Genomic DNA, 22127 nt, shown 5'->3' on the forward strand with positions numbered 1-22127 from the left:
GGGTTGGGGACCCCCTGGATTCGCTCCTCAGCTCCTCCCTTTTTGTTTAATGTTTCCAGCCCTGAGTAACCAACTGGTCTTTGGTTTTATTCCTCCCTGGAGCTTGTTAAAAAAGTTTTGTGCAGGATCTGTCCTCATTTGGGGTACAGTATCAAGCGAAAACCCCCAAATCATCACAAAGAGACAAATTCTGGAGGAAAGTTCCTTTTTTTTTTTGGCAGTTTACCCTTTAAAACCTATTGAAAGCTTTTGTGAGGGAGTGAAGGTGCTTGTCCAGGCCCTCACCGTGGTATCAGGCCTCGGCGTGGGACAGTCACTGGTGTGAATTTGGGTCCCTATGGGGGAAAATGGTGTCCTTCCGAGCAGTGGCACGGAGCAGGATTGTATCAATGCTTTCCACAAGCCTGACCCCTATTTCGAGGCCATTGTATAACACCAAAACCAGCAGAATTCGCCCCATATTTTGAAGGCGGGAGTCATTCCAGGGTTTTTAAAAGTGTAAAAACCCGAAATTTCAGCTTTCTATCCCGCGTGGAAGCCTCTTGCCTGCAGCCAGCATCCTGCAGCCCTTCCTCCCGGCTCCCGGCGGGCAGGATGCGTGCCGGAGGCGGTTCCTAGGACCCGGCGGCGCCGCTCTCCCCCCGCCCCGCGCCGCTTCCCTCCCCGCCGCCGCCGCCGCCGCCGCCGCCGCCGCCGGGGAGCGCGGCCGCTCCGCCCGCCCCGGGAGCCGCTCCGCCGGGGCTGGGCGGCGGGCGCTGGGGGAAGCCGCCGCGGGGCCGGCGGCAACCGCTAACGGGATGGCGCGGCGGGGAGCCTGGGGGCTGTGGGCAGCGCTGGGCTGCGGGCTCTGCCTGCTGGCGGGCGGGCAGGAGCAGGCAGGCGGCGGGCAGCCTTGGAGGCAGCTGATCCAATGGGAGAACAACGGCCGCGTTTACAGCTTGCTTAATACCGGCGCCGAGTACGTACCGGCGGGGCAAGAGAGACCCGGAGGGAACCGGTTGTTGTTGGCGGGAGCGATGACCGGAGGAACGGGCAGCGTCCGGCGGCAGGCACCGGCGGTACCGCCGCGGCCGGGCTCCGAGACGGTGCGGGGGCAGACGCGGCATCCCTTCGGTTTCGGGCAGGTGCCCGAAAATTGGCGTGAGGGACCGGTGGGCGACAGCACCGCTTCCCAACGGGTACGGCCCGCCGGCCGCTCGCGCCAGCCTTCCTCCTCCTCATCCTCATCCTTCGCCTACGCCTCCGTCGGGCAGCCGGCGTACCCCCAGTTCCCCTTCGCCCCCCAGTACGAGTCCTACGAGGCACCCCGGGCGTACGACGAGGCATACACCTATTACCGCAGCACCGGCACCGGCGGGGCGGCCGTGGCTTCGGCGGCGGCGGGCGCCAGCGTGGTGTACCCCTTCCAACCCCGGGCACGCTACGAGGACTACGGGGAGGAGCAGAGCCCCTATAGAGCCCAGGGTTACTACCCGGCGGCCGAACGCCCCTACGTGCCCGCCGCCCCCCAGCCGGTTGATGGGCTGGACCGCCGGTACTCCCATAGCTTGTATCACGATGCGGGGGGCTCACCGGAGCAGAGCGGCCCGGACTCATACGCCAACCAGCAACCCGCCGGCCACAGCATGGCATCGGCCGATAACCTGCAGGCTCCTGCCGGGACAGGGTATGGGGGCCAGTACCCACCCTACGAGCCGCAGCCGCCTTTTCGGGCGCTGGAGCCTTACGGGGTTCCTCGCCCCGAGTCCTACCTGCCTGCCAGGAGCCCCGAAATGCCACAAGCCGTCCCCGATAGCCAAGCCCGGGTCAGCGTGGGCAGCGTCTACAGGCCCAGCCACGGCGGACGGGGTGAGTCTGGGGGGGACCCTGGGGCGGGTGGCAGTTCCCTGGGGTGGGATGGTGCCCTGGGTACTCCATCACCTGGGGGAAGGCATCCCTGAGGGCAGAGCCCTCTGCACCCATGTCTGGTGCCAGTTGGTCTCCAAGGATGCTGCCCTGGTGCTATGGGGACAAAAGTGGCCTAGGGGCCACTGAGGGGCTGGGGCTGTTGGAAACCCTACATGTTTTGGGAATGATGTTTGAGGTGGTGAAAAACGGGGAGGAAAGGGAAGAGGTGTGTAGGGGCAAGTCCCAGCAGGGTCTGGGCTTGGGGTGCATCTGTGGCGTGTCCTAGGTCATCCTGTGCTTGTGGGGTGGGTCTGTGCTGCATCCCAGGTCATCTGGCATTTGTGGGGTGGGTCTGTGCCATGTCCCAGGTCATCCCAGCTTCATGGTGTGGGTCTGTGTTGTGAGATGAGGGGATACTGTGCTCGATGGGGGGTTATGTGCCATGTCCCAGGTCCTCTTACACTTCTGGGGTGGGTCTCTGCCATGTCCCAGGTCATCCCATGCTTGTAGCATGGGTCTGTGCTGTGGGATGGGGGGACACTGTGCTTTGGGGGGGGGGGGGTTATGTGCCATGTTCCAGGTCATCCCACATTTGTGGGGTGAGTCTGTGCCATGTCCCAGGCCATCCTGCCTGCATGGGGTGGCTGTGTGCTGTGGGTTATGGGCACGCCATGCTCCTGGGGTAGGACAGTGCTGTGCCCTGGATCATTCTGGCTGTGTGCCCTGTGCCGGGGCAGACTCAGTTCACAGGGTGGATCTATGCTGCCTCATCCGGGGCCAGTTGCCCCCATTGCCCCTCCGTGCCGGCCACATCGGGGCTGCAGCAGGGGACCAAGGCCGCAGCAGGGACACTGTCATTTCACGTCCTACTGACCCCGATCCTGATGAAATCCTGTGGCTTTTGGCTGAGGCTTGCCAAGAGTGTTTTTGCTCCATGGTGAAATTGGAAGCAAGGCTGGAGGGCGTGAGGAGCAGCAGCCTGGGGGATCTGTTCCCTGCCTGTCCCTTGGGAAACCTATCTCAGCTGGAGCCTCTGACCCATCTGACCCCATAACCCATCCAGCCCCATCCCTGGTTTCTGAGAAAATCCCATCCCAGAGGGTTCATACTGGGGGAAGCATTCATCTCAGCTCTGCCCCGTTGCATGTGAGGGAGTAAACACAGCAAGAGCAGCCGGACTGGGTCAGCCCGAGGTCCAGCCAGCCCCACTGAAGATGTGTGGGAAAGAGCTTGGGGACAGGGTTTGTGTGGAGAGGATCTTCCTCCGGATCTCTGTCTGCCTTGCCGGGAGCAGCCGAGGGATGGCAGGGTGAGGGATGGAGGGGGGAGGGATGCTGGCGGTCCCGTGTCTCTGGGGAGGGACACCAGGGGACGGCTGCCCTGCAGATGACCCGAGGCGACACAGGGAAATGAGAAGATGCCTGCCAAACTTATCTTCTCCCTGTTGGCAAAGGCTGCATCCTTCAAGGATCCCTGGAAACTGGGCCAGGAGGTGATGGTGCCATGGCTCTGCCAAGGGGATCGGGGTGCCTGTGGGCAGGCAGACAGACAACCCTCGTTGGCCAACAAGCCCCTCAGCGGGACACCCACCTCTCGGTGCAGGAGCCCCCAGCCTCCTTCTTAATGTTTTTTCTTAATAAATATAAAGAAGGGAATGAAGATCATCTGACCAGCCCAGGGAGGTGGTTCTCTGGGGCCACCCCCCTGCCTGGCCTCTCCTCTGGGTCACCTACTGTTCTCTCCAGCCAAGCTTTGTTTGGGGAAAGCTGTCACCTCCCTGGGAGTCACAAAAAAAAAAACCCCAAGCCTGTCACCTGCGGGGCCACCCTTCAGGCAGGTTTCTTAATTGGTCAAAACACTTTATAAAGCCAAATCAGATGTTAATTATGCGCCTAAGCTCTTTAAGAGCCTCCTAATCGGCTCAGGAATGTGCAGCATTCCTGGCCCCTCACTGGGGCACCTGGGGGGTTAATTAGGCAATTAGATCCCACCAGCTTTTATGAGGGGGTTTATAGGGGCTTGCATGAGCATCGTGGATTGTCCGCCTCCCTCCATCCAAACCAGCGGTGAAGTCACCTTAGAAGATGAGAGTTGAAATGGTTTCCAGCCCTAAATCTATAGGTGGCCAGGCCATGGTGGAGGTGGGAGAGGAGCACCTCATGTGGCTTGGTCAAGAGATGGAGGTAAAGGTAGTAGACCAGGCTTTGGCAAGGAAATGGGGATGAGACACCAAAAGTCTTCATGTCTCCTGCTCACAGCTGCTGCAGAGGACCCAAGTGCCACCCAAGTCTTGCCCAGGGGCTGAATCATCTCGTGCAAAGGAGGTCTTGGCTGGTGAAAGCCAAGCGCACGTGGCATCTAAGCTGTGGGGGCAGATAGCCCATCCCTCCTTGTGGGGTTTGGCCAAGGTGCTGGTTCCCACTGGGGGTCCCCACTCTTGACCAGCCCCCAGGAGGCATCTCCAGGGGCTTCCTCACCCTGACCCCTACCTGGACCCCTCCCCTCTGCTTTCCTCCATCTCCAGTGGGGTTTTTTGCCTTGCCCTCATGTGAACGGGTTGCCTGGGGTTGGTTTTTGAATGGGAGCAGGTTTTGGAAATCCCATGGGGTGATGGGGATTTTGGTACCCACTAAGGCTTGAGTCGTGGTGGCTGTGGTGACACCTGAGGATGCTGTCACCCATGGATGGGGCAACTGGGCCAGGAGATGACAATCTTGCTGGGAAAGTCTCCCTTTTGTGGGCTTGGGGATGGGTTTGGGTTGATTTTGTTGCTATCTTCAGGCATTTAACAACCACCCAGGGATCTGGAGAACATTCAGTGGGGCTGGGATGGGGGGATGAAGCCGTGTGTCAGGAGGTGCTGGAGGAGGGATGCTGTGGGGGTGGGATGGGATGGGATGGGATGGGATGGGATGGGATGGGATGGGATGGGGGGATGAAGGGGTGCATCAGGAGGTGCTGGAGGAGGGATGCTGTGGGCCTGGGCTGGGATGAAGGGGTGCACCAGGAGGTGCTGGAGGAGGGATGCTGCAGGGATAGGATGGGGGGATGAAGGGGTGTGTCTCAGTCACTCAGGGGTGTCCCCACATCCCTGTCCCCACTGCTCACAGCCACCCCCTTTGGAGGTCCCTGCACCTCCAGGGCTGGGACCCAGCACTGCTGGGCACAGGGAGGCGAAGCAGCCGCCCTCTCGGAAAACTGCTGGAGCTGGGATTTTTCAGCTAAGCCCAGCACACCTGCACAAACAGCGTGGCGGGGAGCAGGCCTGCCTTTTTTTATTATTCTAATTTTCATGGTGAATAAGAAGGAAATCTTCTCTGGCAGCTCCCCAGGGCAGGCCGAGGGGCGGAGGAGGAAAAACAAACATTTTCTTGCTGTGGTTGTCCCTTTTCGGAGGCGATAGCGGGGGGCTGCCAGGCCCCCTGACTTGCAGGACATGGAAGAGTGCTGGCTCAGCAAAAAGGATCAGGATTTGGCCAGCCCTGGATGGGGACAGTTTTGTGCCCTGCTGTGATAAGGGGACATTTGGAGGATGGTGAGGCCGGATCCTGCCATCCTATTAACCCCAGCGATGCCGGCACTTGCGGTTTGACCCTTCGCTGCCGGGCCTGAGCCGAAAATCAGGCGTGAGACCCTACAATAACAACGGGGCCATGCAGGGCAAGCTCCGTCGTGGGGGGAAAATAAAACTCCCCATTGGTAAAGGAGTCGGGTTTCTCTCTGGAGCGTCCAAGAATTTATTATAAACAACAGTGGGGAGGAAAAGCTGTTTTATAAATGATGACAAATGTTCCTTTCGCAAGCGGGATGGGGCCCAGGGGTCTTTCTCCGTCGCTTTTTTTATTATTAATTTTTTTAAGCGGGGGAAAAAGTCTTTCCAAGCTCTCCCGATTTTCCCCCCTGGCGTGTGCAGCCCCCCCTGGGTATTACATCAGCAGCGATGACCAAGCAAGCGGGGCAGGAAACGAGCTCCAATGGAGTGACGTGATCCCTCGAGGGAAGGCAGGCCAAGAAACAAGAAGGCATTGTTCTTTTTGCCCATGGAAAAAGGGAAAATAGGGATAAAAAAATAGGAGGGAAAAAAGGAAACATGCTGGAAACTGTCTGGGTGCAAAGGGAGGAGCTGATGGGGCTGGACCCCCCTGGTCCCTTGAAAGGGGATGAGGATGGGGACAAGAATGGGGATGGGGATGAGGATGAGGATGGGGACAAGGATGAAGATGGGGCTGAGGATGGGGATGGGGACGAGGTTGGGGACGAGGACAGGGATGGGGATGGGAATGGGGATGGGGACAGGCTGGTGAGCTCACAGGAAGGAGAGATGCTAAGCAGAGGTTGTTGCGGAGCAGGGCTTGGCTTTGCAGAGGGCTGTGAGAAGGGAAACTGAGGCGTGGAGCGCCTGGGGAGCATCCCCCCATCCTGGTCCTTCTTGAGGGGCAGATGTAAGGATGCTTTCTGGGTCGGTTGTCCCAGAGGAGCCTTTGGGAAGGGGAGGTGTGAAAGGGCGTTGCTGGGGGGGGGGGGGGAGTGCTGGCTCCAGCTGGGCTCTGTAATGCTTTTGGAAAGCGAGACAGCCCCCGCCTGTCCCTGTGGCTGTCTATCTGTCTGCCTGTCTGTCTGTCCACAGCTTGCTTCAGCTTGGCCTCAAGTGCAGGGCAACATCAGTAATTAAAGGACAGGAAGGATAACGGTGTGGGGGGCCTGGGGTTAGCAGAGCCCCCACTTTCACCCCTGTTTTGGGGTGAAAAACAGGAGACAGGGCAGGAAATAGGCACCCCCCTTTTTTGGGGATCATGTCACCCCCCCATGCCTGGCTGCCACAGGGATGGGAGGCAGGGGGCTCAGGGGGACCCCGGTAACCCCTCGCAGGGTGGCTGGGCACAGTGGCTGGCCAGGGCTGGGTGTAATCACTTCCAGGAGGATGGGTTGAGCAATCCCGCTGTAGGAAAATGGAGGATTGGGATTTGCCAGCAGGAGCCGGGGGGGAAGGGGAGGGGAAGGGAGGATTTTCCGTCTGCAGCTTAAAATTAAAAAAATGTGGCGGTCACTGAAGCAAACCTTCCCCACGAGGTTGGGGCTGGCTGCTTCAAGAAGGGGACCGCTAATGCTGCGTCCCCAAGCCTTGTCCCCATGCCCTGTCCCCAAGCCCTATCCCCGTCCTCAGGGCTGTCCCCATCCTCCTGGCAGGTCTCCCTGACTTGGTGCCGGACCCCAACTACGTGCAAGCGTCCACCTACGTGCAGCGCGCTCACCTGTACTCGCTGCGCTGTGCAGCTGAGGAGAAGTGCCTGGCCAGGTAGGAGCAGCCGTGGGGTGTGGGTTGCATCCTGGGGCGAGGGGGAGATGGGGAGCAGGCAGGTGGGGGGGTATGGTGGTGGGGGAACGGGGGATGTGCTGGTGGGGAGAGGAGGAGGAGGAGGATGGAGGAGAGGGAAAGGAAAGGGGAAAGGGAAGAGGGGTGGGGGAAGAAGAGAAGGATGAAGGAGAAGGATGGAGGAGAGAAGAAAGGAGAAAGGGAAGGAAGGATAGGGAAGAAGGAAGGAGAAAGGGAAGGGGAAGGAGAAGGATGAAGGAGAGGAGAGGAGGAGGAAAGGGGAAAGGAGAAGAAAGGGGAAAGGGAAGAAGAAAGGGGAAGGGAAGGGGAAGATGGAGGATAGAAGAGGAGAAGGAAAGAGGGAAGGGGAAAGGAAAGGGCAAAGGGCAAAGCAAAGAGCAAAGCAAAGTGCAAAGGAACGTGTCTGGCGGGTGCTGCAGGGCAGGGGACCTTCTCTCCTCTCCTTCTTTTCTCATCATCTCCTTTTCCGCGGAGGAAACTCTCCGTGCAGAGGCGCTCGCTGGGGATTTTCCTCCCGGAGGGTGCCAGGGCTGAACCTGCACCCTGCTCCTGGGGGGGCTCCCGTCCCCCAGGCCTGGGGCCAAGGGCAGGGGGCACATTGGCATTGACCCTCCCCGATGTCCCCAGCACCGCCTACACTGCCGAAGCCACCGACTACGACGTGCGGGTGCTCCTGCGGTTTCCCCAGCGGGTGAAGAACCAGGGCACGGCCGACTTTCTGCCCAGCCGGCCCCGGCACAGCTGGGAGTGGCACAGCTGCCACCAGTGAGTGTCCCCACCTCCCCTCCATGAGCCCTCCTTTTCATGTCAGTTTTAAGGCTTTTTTAATGGCATTTTAAAGGCTTTTAAAATGGCATTTCATGCTTTTTGGGGCTTTGCTTTGAGATCTTTGGGAGCGGGGAGTGTCACCTTGCTTCGCCTCTTTGTCCCTAAAGCCATGAGCTCCTGCAATTAATGTCCCCAAGGAGGGAGCTGGCAAGCTGGAGTGGACCCAGGGTTGATGGGGAGCCTCCAAAATCACATCTGGGGAGGGGACGGTGCCATTTGGGGGGGTCACCCTGACTCTATCCCCCACCCCATCCCCAGACACTATCACAGCATGGACGAGTTCAGCCACTACGACCTGCTGGATGCCACCACGGGGAGGAAGGTGGCCGAGGGCCACAAGGCTAGCTTCTGCCTGGAGGACACCACCTGCGATTTCGGCAACCTGAAGCGTTACGCCTGCACGGCCCACACCCAGGTAGCTTTGGGGGCATATGCTCAAAGGATGCTCAAAGGGCTCCTCGGGGTTCACCAGCCCACCCAGCACACCCTGAACCCCCTTTTCTCCCTGCAGGGCTTGAGCCCGGGCTGCTATGACACCTACAATGCCGACATCGACTGCCAGTGGATCGATATAACGGATGTGCAGCCAGGGAATTACGTCTTAAAGGTGGCCAGGGTCTTTGGGGGAGATTTTTAGGGGCAAACATTACCAGTTTGGGGTCAGCTTGGGATCTTTGGGACCATGCACCTTTTAATGTGCCATTCCTTTAACACGGGTTTAGGTGCTGCTCGTCCCCCCTCTGACTAATTTTGGGGGGTGCTTTTCCTTCCCTTTCCTCCATGTTTAGGTTCAAGTGAACCCCAAATACATCGTCCTGGAGTCAGACTTCACCAACAACGTGGTGAGGTGCAACATCCATTACACCGGGCGCTACGTTGCCACGACAAACTGCAAGATTTCCCAGTAAGGAGACATCCGTCTGTCCTTCTCTGCCTTCCCTTGGCAAAAAAACCAGAGATGGGGGTTGGACCCGAGCAGTTTAATTCCTTTTTTCCTCCCCTTCATCTGGGTTTTCTGCACGACTATCCAAAATAAAGCTGGGTTTGGCCAGTAGTGGAGCTGGGGGTTGGTGTCTCGCTCCCTTTTGGGGTGTTTATATTGAATTTCCTTGTTATTCCGGGAAATAACGAAGCTGAGTTTCAAAAGACAACACCCCCCCACCTTTGAAGTAATGGTTTTAAATGTCTTCCTAAGTGCATTCCCCAAATCCTGGGATTTTTTTTTTGTCTTCTTTCAGATCTTGATGGGAGCAGGGCCGGAGGGAAGTCACCTGCTGCAGCCTCTGTCCCCCTCTTGAGAAAGCGCCTGAGCTGGCTCCTCTGTCCCACCGGAGACCCCGGAGCCCATCAGCAGCTCCTTGAGACCCCCCAGAAACCCCCCCCCATTTCTTCACGTTAAAAGGAGGGGAAGCGAGAATGACTCTCTGAAATATTTTTTTATACTTAACTTTTCTTTAACCTTCTTTTTTTTTCCATTTCCTAATGGAAACCGATGCTAAGTTTTAGCTGGAATAAAGGCAGGGGCCCGTAAATGCTGTATAAATGATGTAAATTGCGTATTAGCAATAGAGATCTCTGTAGTCTTTAACCCCTTGGGCATTTTTTTGGGGGGGTGTCTCCAGCAATCCCGCCTCCCCAGGGGGGAAGAATACAGCCCAAATTTGGAGGTGCTGCTCTGGCAGTGATGCTCAACCCCTCTTCTTGAGGTGGCTGCCATGCTGGGATGCTCTGGTTATTTTGGGGACCAAAGGTGCTGGAAATCCCATCACCTTAATGGGGGGCTTTTAAAAGCCTCTGTTCGGCTTTTAAAAATAGGGAGGGAGCCCTTGAGATGACTGGAAGTCTTGTTTTATTATTATTAATAATATTATTATTATTTTCACAAGCTTTAAAACCAGAAATCATTAAAACACGTTGCTTTTGAGGATTTGGTGTTTAACTGAGGCTGCAATACCACCATGACGGGCGTCAGGCCACCGCAACGGCCCACCAAGGGATGTCCCAGGATGTCCTCAGGCCACGAATGGGATGGGGATCTCTCCCAAGAGGTGACCTAAGGGAAAGGCATTAGCTTTTCCATGTTATCCGTTAATCCTGGATGCTGGGGGCCAAAGGGCACAACGCATATTGGGGTGGGAAGGATGCGATCCCCAAAGTGCTCCTGGCTGCCTGCCCTGGCTGTGCAGGGGGGTGTGGGACACGGCCACCCACTTGGTGACATCCTTTGTGCTTTGGGAGCCACAGCCCTGCCATCAGCTCCTGGACCCCCTGCCAGGTCCTGGCCACCCCTTCTCCTATCTCCCGGTGCCAGCTCCTGTCGCCCACAACCAGCCCCCGTCCCCAACAGCCCCCGCCCGCCCCGCCCCTCTCAGCGCCTATTCAAGCACCGCCCGCCCCCGACTCCCCCGCGGTCCCGCTGTCGTGGCGGTTCCCGGCGCTGCCCCGGCTCCCTCCGCTCCGGGCTTCCCCTTCCTCCGGTCAGCTCCGGGCCTCGCGGGTCCGCCCGCTGCCCAGCGCCGCCCTCCCGCCCTCCGCCCGGCCGGAGGAGCCCCCCACCGCCCCTCGCTGCGCCGGGCCCGCTCCGCCCCAGCTCGGGGAGCCCCGGGGCGGGGGAGCCGCCGCTCCCCTCGAGGCCCCCGCTCCCCTCGGGGCCACCGCCCCCGTCCCCGCCCTCCCGCGGGGAGGTGGCCCGGGCCCTGGGCCGGGCGGTCCCGGCGAGCTGCGGGGCGGGGGCGGAAGGGGCCGGGCCGGGGGAAGGAGCGGCCACCGCGGCTGCGCGGGGCACAAGCGGCGGCCGGGCCGGGGCCCCTCGGCGGGGCTCCGCCAACAGCTCGGGCGAGCGGCGCCGCCGCCGGGTCCCGGGGCTGCCCCGGGCGCTCGGCTCCGGGGGCCCACAGCCCTGCCCCTGCCTCCCTCCCGGGCACGGAGCCGGGGCCCGGCGGGGCGGCGCAGCCCGGCGAGGAGGCGGGAGCGGCCGCCGCGAGCCCGGGTGAGGGGCGGCGGGGGCCGCGGGCGGAGCGGGGCCGGGGAGCCCGGCGGGGCGGCGGGGGGTCCCGGGCCGGGCCCGGCTGCAGCGGGACTGGGCGGGCCGGAGGCCGGCGGGGGGCGGCTGCGGGCTCGGCGGGGGCTCCCCGGGCCGTGCACCGCGGGGAGCTGCGCCCCCGCCCCGGCACAGGCCCCCCGTTCCCGGGGGCGGCTGCTGGGCGCCGGCCGGGCCCTGCCGGGGAGCCCCGGGCCGGGGGCGGCCCCGCCCGGCCCTGGGCCCCTGCCCGGCCCTGGGCCCCTGCCCGCCGGTGCTGCCGTGCGGCCCAAGGACGCCTCGTTACAGCTCCAGCTCGCACACGCTTTGTCGCAGCTCCCGCCTGCCCCGGCCCCGCTGACGGACGCTCCAGCCTGGCATCGGCTCCGGCCCCGGCCCCACGGTCGGTGGTGCAGCTCCAGCCCCCTGGTCTTTATTTCAGCCCCAGCTCCAGACGGCCCTGCCTGCCCCACCCACCCACAGACCCCCCAGCCGGTGTTGAGGGCTGGGAACGGCCGCTCAGCCTCCGGTTCCCAGTCCCAAAAGGCGGCACTCGGGCTGGTGCTGAGCCCCAGAAACGCAGCCCTGAGCCCCGGCCCCCCCAGCTTGTTTTCAGGCCCAGAAACGCAGCACGTGGCTCCGGTTCCACGCTCTGAAAACCCAGCACTTCGACTTTTGCTTGAGCTGCTGAACCCCGCGACTGAGCCGGGTTTTTCGGCCCCAAACCGGCCCCCGGGCTTGTTCTCAGGCTCTGGCACCGAGTCCCCGCTTGGGGGGCTGGAAACCCCCCCAGGCCGTCCCTGGCCCCGCTGCGATGGCGAAGGAAGGGGGAGCCGCAGCCCAGGGCCCCAGGCCGGGGGTGCTTGGGACCTGGGGGGCACCTCCCGCGGGGAGGAACCGGGGCCTGGGGCAGCACCCGCCCGCCCAGGGAAAGCTGCGTTGCACCTGGTTGCGCTTTACTGGCTTGAAGCTGTGTCGCACGCTCTGTTTATGAGAGTAAAATCAGGGTAAGAGTGCCATTACTGCTTTTCGTTGTGTTATTATTATTCCAGGCCCCAGCCCCACCATCGCCCCCCGCCCCCAGGGAGCCCGGCCCGGGCCCCCCCGGCGCAGCCCCGACCCCCCGCCCCACCCGGCTCCCGCTGCGGCCCCGGCCCCCGCTCGGGACCCCCCCGCCCCCGGTGCCCTTCGCCGCCCCTGCGGGCCCCGCGACCCGCTCGACGCCGCGCCAGCCTGCGGGGCCGCCGCTGCCCGCCTCCAGCGGGGAGCAGCTGGCGGGACCGGGCCCCGCTCCCCCGCCGGGCACGGACACGCACCGGACCGGCACCCGCGCCCCGGCCCGCTCGGGCCGAGCGTCCCCCGAACCGCCTCCCGCCCCCGGAGCGCAGCGCGGGGCCGCCCGCGCGAACAGAGGCTCCGGCCCGGCCACACAGATGAAGCGGTCCCGCGGCCGGCCAGCGCTGCCCGCCACCCCGCTCCCGGCGCTCCCCGGCCCGCGGAGCCGCAGCCCTGGGGACCGGACGGTGCTGCCGCGCCGCACTCCCGCCGCCGGCCCGCGCACGCGCTCCACAGCCTCCGCTCCCGCCCAGCCCAGCCCAGCCCCGCCAATCCCGGCCCGAGACAGCGCCCGGCCCCGCCACTCCCGGCCCGCCCAGCCGTGCCCCGCCAGCCTCCGCTCGACCCAATCCCGGGCCGCTCGGCCCCACCCCTCCCATCTCTGCTTGGTCCAATCCCGGCGCATCCGGCCCGCCCCATCCGTTCTCCGCTCCGTCCAATCACAGCCCGTCGCTTCAATCCGGCCCGGCCAATCCCGGCCCGGCCCTTCAATCCGGCCCCGCCTCCCCCGGCTCCCCGGATGGGGAACGGGCTCCCCTGCCCGTTCTTTTTGTCTCTTTTTGGGGTCTGGTCGCGTTTGCCCCTGAAGCGCGGGACGCTGGCATGCACCAGGCCGAACTCAGCGTGTGAGGTGAGTCTCTGGGAGGGCCGACGCTTTATTCAGTGTTCAGATGCACCGATCAAGGCAATATTGGGACAGCGATGACAGCTCACATTGATATTTGAGCGATGACAGGGATGGATTTATGACCTTGTCAACAGCCCCAGCGGCCAGGAGAACCAGGAGCAGTTTCACCCAGAGGCAGTGAGCGGGAAGGTGTGCAGCTGGAGCTGCAACAGCAGAGCTGAAGCTGAAATAGAGATTGTAGGGCAGGGGCTGGTGCTGAGATAAACACAGCAGGGCTGGAACCGAAATAAAATGTGTAAGGGTGGAGCTAGAGCTGAAATAGCGACCCTGGGGCTGGAGATGAAATAAAGATTATGGGGCTGGAGATGAAATACAGACAGCAGGGCTGGGGCTGGAAGACGGATTCTGGAGCCGGAGGTGAAATACATGGCGTAGGGCTGGAGCTGAAATACGGACTGCAGGGGTAGAGCCGAATCTAGGGCTGGAGCTGAAATACAGGATGGAGCTGAAATATCAACTGTGGGGCTGGAGGGGAAACAAAGAGCCTGGGGCAGAGGCTGGGGTTGAAATAAATAATCATAGAATCATTTAGGCTGGAAAAGACCTTTAAGATCATTAAGTCCAACCGTTAACCTAGCACTGCCAAGCCCACCGCTAAACCATGTCCCCAAGCACCACGTCTACAGGTCTTTTACATACCTCCAGGGATGGTGACTCAACCACTCCCCTGGGCAGCCTGTTCCAGTGCTTGACAACCCTTTCGGTGAAGAAATTTCTCCTAATATCCAATCTAAACCTCCCCTGGCGCAACTTGAGGGCATTTCGTTGTGTCCTACTGCTTGCTAATACTGTAGGGCTGGAGCTGGCGTGATGCAGGGCTGGAGCTGAAAACAATACAGTGGGGAAGGGGATGGAGCTGAAATCAATACCGTGGGGAAGGGGATGGAGCTGAAACATCACAGAACTGATGCTGAAATAGCCACTGTAGGGCTGGGGCTGAACTAAATAGTTTAGGGCTGGAGCTGAACTGCTGCTGGGCTGGAGCTGAACCGAAGGCCACAGGGCTGGGGCTGAAATAAAGACCCTAGGACTAAAGCTGAAATAAATCCTTCAGGGCTAGAGCTGAAATAAATGCTGCAGGGCTGGGGCTGACACGATGCAGAGCTGGAGCTGACATACGGACCGTGGGGCTGGGGCTGAAATAAAGACCAGGGGGCTGGAGCTGCACCACCGACCGTGGGGCCGGGGCCGGAGCCGATGCCAGGCTGGAGCGTCCGTCAGCGGGGCCGGGACAGGCGGGAGCTGCGACAAAGCGTGTGCGAGCTGGAGCTGTAACGAGGCGTCCTTGGGCCGCACGGCAGCACCGGCGGGCAGGGGCCCAGGGCCGGGCAGGGGCCCAGGGCCGGGCGGGGCCGTCCCCGGCCAGGAGCTGGTCCCGGGCAGGAGCCCGAGGTCGCCTCGTCCTCCTGCGGGCGGGGAGCCCGGCCTCTGCCCGCGGGGTCCAGCCCCGCCAGGCGCCTCTCCCCGCCGGGGTCCCCCGGCTCTCCCGGGCTGCCCAAGCCCCCGCGGGCGAGCGGCGCCGCCCGCCCCGGCTCAACCGAGCTCCCCCCCGCTCCCCCCGTTCCCGGCCCGGGGCTCCCCGGCAGGGCCCGGCCGGCGCCCAGCAGCCGCCCCCGGGAACGGGGGGCCTGTGCCGGGGCGGGGGCGCAGCTCCCCGCGGTGCACGGCCCGGGGAGCCCCCGCCGAGCCCGCAGCCGTCCTCCGCCGGCCTCCGGCCCGCCCAGTCCCACTGCAGCCGGGCCCGGCCCGGGACCCCCCGCCGCCCCGCCGGGCTCCCCGGCCCCGCTCCGCCCGCGGCCCCCGCCGCCCCTCACCCGGGCTCGGGGCGGCCGCTCCCGCCTCCTCGCCGGGCTGCGCCGCCCCGCCGGGCCCCGGCTCCGTGCCCGGGAGGGAGGCAGGGGCAGGGCTGTGGGCCCCCGGAGCCGAGCGCCCGGGGCAGCCCCGGGACCCGGCGGCGGCGCCGCTCGCCCAGGCTGTTAGCGGAGCCCCGCCGAGCTGCCCCGGCCCGGCCGCCGCTTGTGCCCCGCGCAGCCGCGGGGGCCGCTCCTTCCCCCAGCCCGGCCCCTTCCGCCCCCGCCCCGCAGCTCGCCGGGACCGCCCGGCCCAGGGCCCGGGCCACCTCCCCGCGGGAGGGCGGGGACGGGGGCGGTGGCCCCGAGGGGAGCGGGGGCCTCGAGGGGAGCGGCGGCTCCCCCGCCCCGGGGCTCCCCGGGCTGGGGCGGAGCGGGCCCGGCGCAGCGAGGGGCGGTGGGGGGCAGCGGGCGGACCCGCGGGGCCCGGAGCCGGCCGGGGAAAGGGGCGGGGCGGGAGCGGAGCGGGGCGGGGGGAGCCGGGGCCGCCGCGACAGCGGGGACGGGGCGGGCGGCGCTGAAGTGGGCGGTGGGAGGGGCGGAGAGCAGAGATGGGCGGGGCTGGTGACGGGCGGGGCGGAGCCGGCGAGAGGTCCCGCGGAGCACCAGTCGGGTGCCGGGGTTGCCACTTGTCCCCTACGAGGAGGGTCCCCCAAACACGCCCTCCCGAAGGAACTGGGGTCCTTCCCTGGCTGAGCTGGAGTCCCCCGCACCCTGCTCTGCCCCTCCTAGGAGCGGTGGGCGGAGGCCGCGGGACACAGCTGGGGTTCCTCGAGGGTGAGGGGGACTGTCCCCAGTGTCACCCATGCAGAGTCTGCAGGGCAACCCTGGAACGGAGCCCCAGGGAGGGCTGAAGCCCGGGTGGAGATGTGGGGGACCCCCCCCCGGGAGCTGGGGGGCTTCGGCACCCTCACAGCCATATGCCTGGGACGGATGCTCCCTCCCTGGCAGTGCACCCAGCCCAGGCCCGTCCCCGGGGTGCCATCACAGAGGGAGCACCACGGACGCGGTTTGTCCTTCCCAGGCTTTATTTGGCTCTCGCCCTGTGCTCACACCGAGGCACGGGCGCACCTCCTGCGCCCCACGCTGACGGCCAGCACAGCCCCGGCCAACCCCACGCCGGCTGCCACACAGATCAGCCCTGTCCCCACGCCGGGCACTGCCATCACCCCACCTGCAAAACCAAGGGGGTCTGTTAGCACTCATCACCAGGGCCATGCCACAGGGCTGCAGCCAGCAGGGACTCACCCTGACCTCCCTCCTGCCGCTCTCCCACAGCGCCCGGGTCCCTCGAGAGGAGCACGGGGCCAATGACCACATCGGCTTCAGCCTCTTTCCCTGGAGAGGAAGGAGTGATGAGTCAGGCTCACCCCGTGACCCTGGGGTGTACCCTCCGTCCCCCCAGAGACCTTACCGTTAGCATCATGGCGGCGGAAGCGGCGGCCAGGCCATCGGTCCAGGGGGTTCAGCCTCCGGGAGAGCGCGGGGGACTCACAGTTGCCCGTCTCGCAGCAGCTGCAGATGTCCCGGGTGCCTTCCACGGGTGCCCAGCTGCAGCGGGGTGGCAGCATCATCACCAGAGCCCCCCCCCCCAGCACCCACGGAGCATTCGTGTCCCCCCCCCCCCCCCCGAGTCTGTCCATGACACATCCCCGTGCCACGCCAGGGCTGTGGGATGTGGGACCTGCCCAGACATGCCCCATCCTGGTGCAGCAGCTACTCACGTGTTTCTGGCTTTGTTGAAGGAGCAAGCCTTGTTCAGGGGGTCTGGGGCTTGGTCCACTGGGGTCACTTTCAGGTGGCAGGTGATGTAGATCTGCGGGAAGGGTAGGGGAGAGAGGTGGGAACACACTCGTGGGGGATACCGGCTTGGTTTGGGGGGGGGAACACGCAGCCTTACCAGGTTCCTGGCGTCCCCCGCAAACCTGAACACATCGATCCTGAAGCGCAGCACATCCTCCCGGGGCCGGGGGGTGATGAAAGCAGAACTGGTGTCATCTGACCTCCCATCAACCAGGCACCTGGGGTGGGACAGTGGGGGTCAGCATCTCGGCAGGTCCCCCCCCAGCGCTGCTGCCAGCGGGTCCCCAGGGCTCACCCATTGAAGTCGATGATGGCGTAGTGGGGTGAGGAGTCAGTGCCGGGGCTCAGGGCGGCCACGCAGCTGTCCACAAACAACCGCAGTGGCACATGGCTCTCGGTGCCCACCTCAGCTTGGATGTTGAGGACGTCACCCAATTGGAAACCAGTGAAAGGTCTCTCGGCACTCCAGTCCTCTGCAAGGTAGCACCGGGGTGACAAAGTGGGGGTGGCTCCAGCCATCCCCAAGCTCCCGAGGGACCAGAGCCAAGGGTCAGCCCAACAGCAGGAGCGCTGGTGTTTGCCATGGGGTGGGTTGGCTTCCCCAGTGGGATGGTGGGTCCCCGAGCTCCCCCACACTGGGAAAAGAGTCGCAGGTTGGGATGGCTTCCCACTTACCGTTCATGAGGCGCAGGGAGAACACCAGCCTCTCCTCCGCCGACAGCATGGAGCTGAAGGGAGCCCAGGTGGGCCGGATGGCATTGCTGCTCACATTCTCCCTCCTGGGCAAGGACCGCTGCACATCAGGACATGGCCCCGTGCTGGTCCCCGGGGACCAGGGTGGGGGGTACCGAGGACAGGGAGCCCTTACCTGGGGTAGTGGCACTCGATGGGGATGACGGCGGGGTTGCTGCGAATGATGATGGGGTTGCTGGCAGGGCTAGGGTCGTAGTTGAGGAGTGTGCGGTAGATGAGGGAATCTGGTGTGATCTGGGCAGAAAAGCATTGAAAAGCCATCAGAGAGGCCACCCCACCTCCCACCACCACTGAGCCACATAGCCATCCTTTCCCAACTAGGAAATGCTGAGGAAATCCAAAGAAAGGGGGAAAAAGCCAGGAAGAAGGGGATGGAGAAGGAGCCCTGCTCGGTTCTCAGCAAGTTAAACTTCCTAATGGGCCCAAACATGAGTGAAATGGGTCTGATGTGAGGGCTTTGCACCACCGGCATGTCTCCAGCTGAAAGGGCAAAGCAACTTTGGGGAAAAATGCTCCAGTTTGGGGGAAATACCTGCTCGTCCTTCCCCTAGGGTGTTCCTTGATGGTGCTCTGCGTCCAGCACCCAGAGCTCCCCCGGCATCATGGGGGATGCCCAGTGCACAGTCCTGCAGCCTGGAGCTGCTCTGGTGGGGGATGCCAGGTGGGATCTCAGGACTGGGGGAAGCACTGAGGGGGAGAAGGTCTTACCTGCACGATGCTGCCGCACTCGTGGAGACCAGCGGTGAAGGTGACAGTGTTGTGGGCAGGGTTCAGTGAGGAATGCTTGCATGCTGCCGGCCCCAGCGTCAGGTCAGCCGGGTTGACCAAGCGGCCGGTGCCGAAGAGGTCCCTGTGCACTGTCACGACCAGCTGAGCCTCCTGGCACTGTACCGTCACCGGCTGCTGGCTGGAGATGGCTCGAGATTGGGGGTCCTCCACCCAGGACCAGGTGTGTGGGTCTGCCCGCGCCCCCCGGCTCGCTGGGTCACCCCAGGAGAAATCCCAGGGAGGGTAGGCAGCCACCTCGCCTGCTGCCCAGCAGAGAAGAGTGAGGATCAAGCCACTTTCGGGTCCCATCCCTCCTTCTTCCAGCAAACCACGGCACAGAGAGCTGGAGCTGCTCCTCCAGCCTTTATATCCCCCCCAGGAGCAGGAGCCGTCCGCCCCTGGGCTCCCGTTTGGGGACCAATGGCACCCAAAGGTCAGCCCTCGTGGGTGCGGGGAGAGGGGAGGCACAACCGAGTCATTTCCGGGGTGCCGGGACCCCCTGTTCCCGGGCTGCCCAAGGCGAGAGAAAACATCCTCGTCAGCCTCTTTGGGGAAGTTGTTTATAAAACTCAGCAGAAGCCGGAGACGGGGAGACTGGTACAAAGTGACTTGTTTAGGTTATAAGGTGATAAGGGGCTTTTCAAGGCTGCTGGGGAGGTGACAGAAGCGGGGAGAGCAGGGTCCACGATCCCAGCCCGGGTGCTTCCCGTCCCCTCCGCCGGGACCATCCCTGCCCGGCGCCGTCGGCCCCCCGGGACTTTGGTTCCCGCTCGGATGCTGATGTGCGGGGGGGCCGGGAGCCCACGTGCTCACAGCTGCAGCCCGAACAGGGGCTTTAAGCATCCCCCCCCGCTCCTCAGCGGGGCCGGGGCCGGAATGTTCGGTCACCGCTGACCCAGCAGCAGCCCATGGAACGCCCTCACCACTGACACAAGTGCGGCTGTTCTCAGCTGGGGCCGAACAACCCCGATTTTGGCCTCGGCAGTGAGGTCATTAGCTGCAGAGCCGCAACCTTTCTTTTTTATCTCTGCTGCCCTCCCCCAGCTCTTTGGCTTGCGTTTGTTTTGTTGCCTTCAAGGAAATGGACTCGGGGTAAAAGAAGCTGGAGGCAAGGTGCTCCACCCATCGCTCCCCTCTCCCCACCACAGCACCCCGGTTTGTATCCCACCTCCTGCAAGTAGAGCTGGGCATTGCCTGGCTCCTCACAGCTGAGGAACAGGGAAAGCTGCTTAAAAATAAACCCTATATGTTTTCAAGCCTCCTTATTGGAGTTTCTGTCTCTTCTTTTGAGCATCTTTAACTCTTTTTCCCTGCCAGGGCTCTGTGAGCATCCCTTTGGTTCCATACAAGGGATGCTCCATTTCATATCCCAAATTCCTCTCCATCTTTTGGGATGTCCCTGGCAAGCCTTAGGGACAGTAGAAAGCCTCTGATTTGGATGTTTGAACTGGAGCGGCTGAGCCATTTCTGGGAAAATGTAAAGAAACAGAAAGTTTTTGGGGCAGACATCGGCCAGCCCACTCCTAGCAGAAATCCCACCAGGTTTGGAGCTGGGACTGGCTTGTGCCTGACTCAACATCCCCCAAAACCACCCATGTGAAGCTTTATGGGCCAGTGTAAAACCTTCCGCCTTTCCCCCAGGAGCCAATGCCCCATCCCTGCTGCTGTCAGCGGGTCCAGGACTTCTCCTTTGTGTTTAAAATACCTTGAGACTGGCACTTGCGTAGAAATGCCAGGGATTCCAGCAGGCTGAGCCCCATGCGTCAGGGAGATAACAGCAGCAGGCAATGCTGAATCAGTAAATCAGTCCTTGGCTGCAAGGACCACAGGAGATGCCTGGTCTCACCCCATCACATCCTGGAGAGCTGCAGCTCAGCAGCCAGCTCCAGGGTTAGGTCGTGGGTTTCTAGGTACCAGGGCTTGATCCCAGCAGGAGAATAAATCCCCTTGATGGGTCGCCTTGTGTTTACATGGTTCAAATTAGCAGAGGTGAATCCTGGGTGGAGAAACACACCCAGGTTCAGAAGAGAGGAGGTATTTCTCTATGAAAACAGGGATTTCTGCTCCCAGGGTAGCCCTTGCCGGGACCAGCTGTCCCATCTTTATTCCAAGCACAACACAACATTGGCCATGGACCAGGGCAGTTGGGAAAGAGCATGAGCTCATTTTTTTTGGAGGGGGCAGAGACCAGAAAGTCCCAGGGCACTGGACAAGCACAAAACCCAGTGTTTTTCCCCTATTGTATAAGGGAGACTTTAAAGCACATCTCATTTTTCCTTATAACATAAAGTTTTAAGTCAAAAATCTCTCATCAGATAACAAGGTCAGTGCTGCCGGTGAGCCTCACCAGAGCCAGGGATGCTGCCCAGGAAGGCGCAGGAGCTGCTGGAGTGGGACAGCTGCTCTGGAAAGCCAGAGAGTATTTCCCCATCCCCAGTTTCTTTGTAGACTGGATGTGGCCAATATTTGTCTTCCTTCCTGGAGCCAGCTGAGGTATTTTGGTTGAATGGCTGCAGGGCAACTGTGCTGGGTGGCACAGAGAAGGGTTTTCATTTAAAAGGGTCCTCTGTGTGTCTCAGCAAACCAGAGAGAGAGTCCCTGCTCAGAGCATGTGTGCCAAGGGATGGTCAGGGCACTGAACATCTAGAGAAGATGCTGATCAAGAAGGAATCAGTTATATGAGGATTTAACACATCAGCAGCCACAACTCATGGTCTGGGAGGTTCAGGTTGGGTGAGGAAATATTTCTTCTCCAGGAAGCTTGTGCAGCCCTGGGCTGGGCACACAGGGTGGAAGATCTCCATCCACAGACACTGCCAGCACAGGGCTGGTACACCTCATGTTGGACTGGAGACTTTCCGAGATCCCTTCCACCCACGTTTCCATGCTCTCCTCCTCTCCCTTCTGCCCCAAGAAGGGGACAGCTCACAGCTCTAAAGGGATGGTGAAGACTTCTCCTAAATACTCCCCCTAGAAGCTCCTACCTCCCACCTTGCTGCAAGACAAGGACCAAACCCCTCCAGCAAGGGTCAGATTATATGGATGAGGAAAGAAGCCATACTGACAACCCCAACCCAAAGTCAGTGCAGCTCCCTCATCCAACCCAGAACTAATCTTTTAATTTTGAGAGAGGACTAATCTGCTTTTAGACCTGTGAGCAGCCAAACCGATAGCAAGGGAAGGGATGGGACAGTGGTTTAGGTGACCCAAAGTTTCAAGTCCAGCTTGGCACCTTGTACCAAATTGATCCCAGTGCAAGGTGACATCCATCAAAGGACATCTAGCTGAGGGTCTCCAGGGTGCTAGATGACACCCAAAGATATGCCAGCTTGTGCAAGATACCACTTTCCTCTGTCCTCCATGAGGAAGAGAGCTGCCCAAGCTCCTTCAGAGCAGGTTAAGAGGTTGCAGAAGTCCTCCTGCCCCTGCAAAACAGCTCAAGAGGTAGCCATGCTGTGAGCAAGCTCCAGTGCCTCACAGGTCTCAGTTTTCCATGAATTCAGCCCCCTGAGCAAATAGTGCACCCCCAGGTGTTCAGTTCATCCACTTTCCACTGCTGCCTAAAGCAGGAACCTCTCCCAGCTACTGGGGAGCAACAGGTCCTTGGTTTGGGGCAGGAATATCTTGCGGTTACAGCTGGTCTGCTGAGCAGAAGAGCCCAGATTTCACAGAAGACCCCACTAGGACACTGGGGGACCCTCCCCCACCCCTTTTATATTTTTCTTTTTCTCACACAGGAGGAAAAAGCAAATGTGACTTGGGCATGTCAGAAAGCCCCTTTCTGGAGGTGGGGCAGGGGGAAGTGAGGGCAGAAATTCCAGTCCCTGCCCCAAGGACTGTTTATGTATTTCAGCCAAGGCT

At 61.9% G+C, this 22127-nt stretch overlaps 2 protein-coding genes across 2 annotated transcripts; one reads left to right on the forward strand and one right to left on the reverse strand.

Moving 5' to 3' along the window:
• Nucleotides 1–574: 574 nt before the first annotated feature.
• LOXL1 (lysyl oxidase like 1) lies at nucleotides 575–9425 on the forward strand. The gene is made up of 7 exons (XM_075505616.1): nucleotides 575–1848; nucleotides 7075–7183; nucleotides 7850–7987; nucleotides 8309–8465; nucleotides 8562–8657; nucleotides 8839–8954; nucleotides 9289–9425. The coding sequence occupies exons 1-7, from the start codon at nucleotides 798–800 to the stop codon at nucleotides 9293–9295; spliced, it is 1674 nt and encodes a 557-aa protein (XP_075361731.1). The 5' UTR covers nucleotides 575–797; the 3' UTR covers nucleotides 9296–9425.
• A 3606-nt stretch (nucleotides 9426–13031) lies between these two features.
• LOC142411958 (zona pellucida sperm-binding protein 3-like) lies at nucleotides 13032–18636 on the reverse strand. Its single transcript, XM_075506618.1, has 13 exons — nucleotides 18207–18636; nucleotides 17614–17732; nucleotides 17421–17524; nucleotides 17041–17218; nucleotides 16843–16963; nucleotides 16667–16758; nucleotides 16357–16493; nucleotides 16191–16280; nucleotides 15998–16116; nucleotides 15583–15670; nucleotides 14907–15305; nucleotides 14212–14334; nucleotides 13032–13519 (listed from the first exon to the last, which is right to left on the reverse strand). The coding sequence occupies exons 1-13, from the start codon at nucleotides 18573–18575 to the stop codon at nucleotides 13197–13199; spliced, it is 2262 nt and encodes a 753-aa protein (XP_075362733.1). The 5' UTR covers nucleotides 18576–18636; the 3' UTR covers nucleotides 13032–13196.
• Nucleotides 18637–22127: the final 3491 nt, after the last annotated feature.

This window comes from Mycteria americana, chromosome 6 (genome assembly GCF_035582795.1).
Source record: "Mycteria americana isolate JAX WOST 10 ecotype Jacksonville Zoo and Gardens chromosome 6, USCA_MyAme_1.0, whole genome shotgun sequence".
Lineage (NCBI taxonomy): Eukaryota > Metazoa > Chordata > Aves > Ciconiiformes > Ciconiidae > Mycteria > Mycteria americana.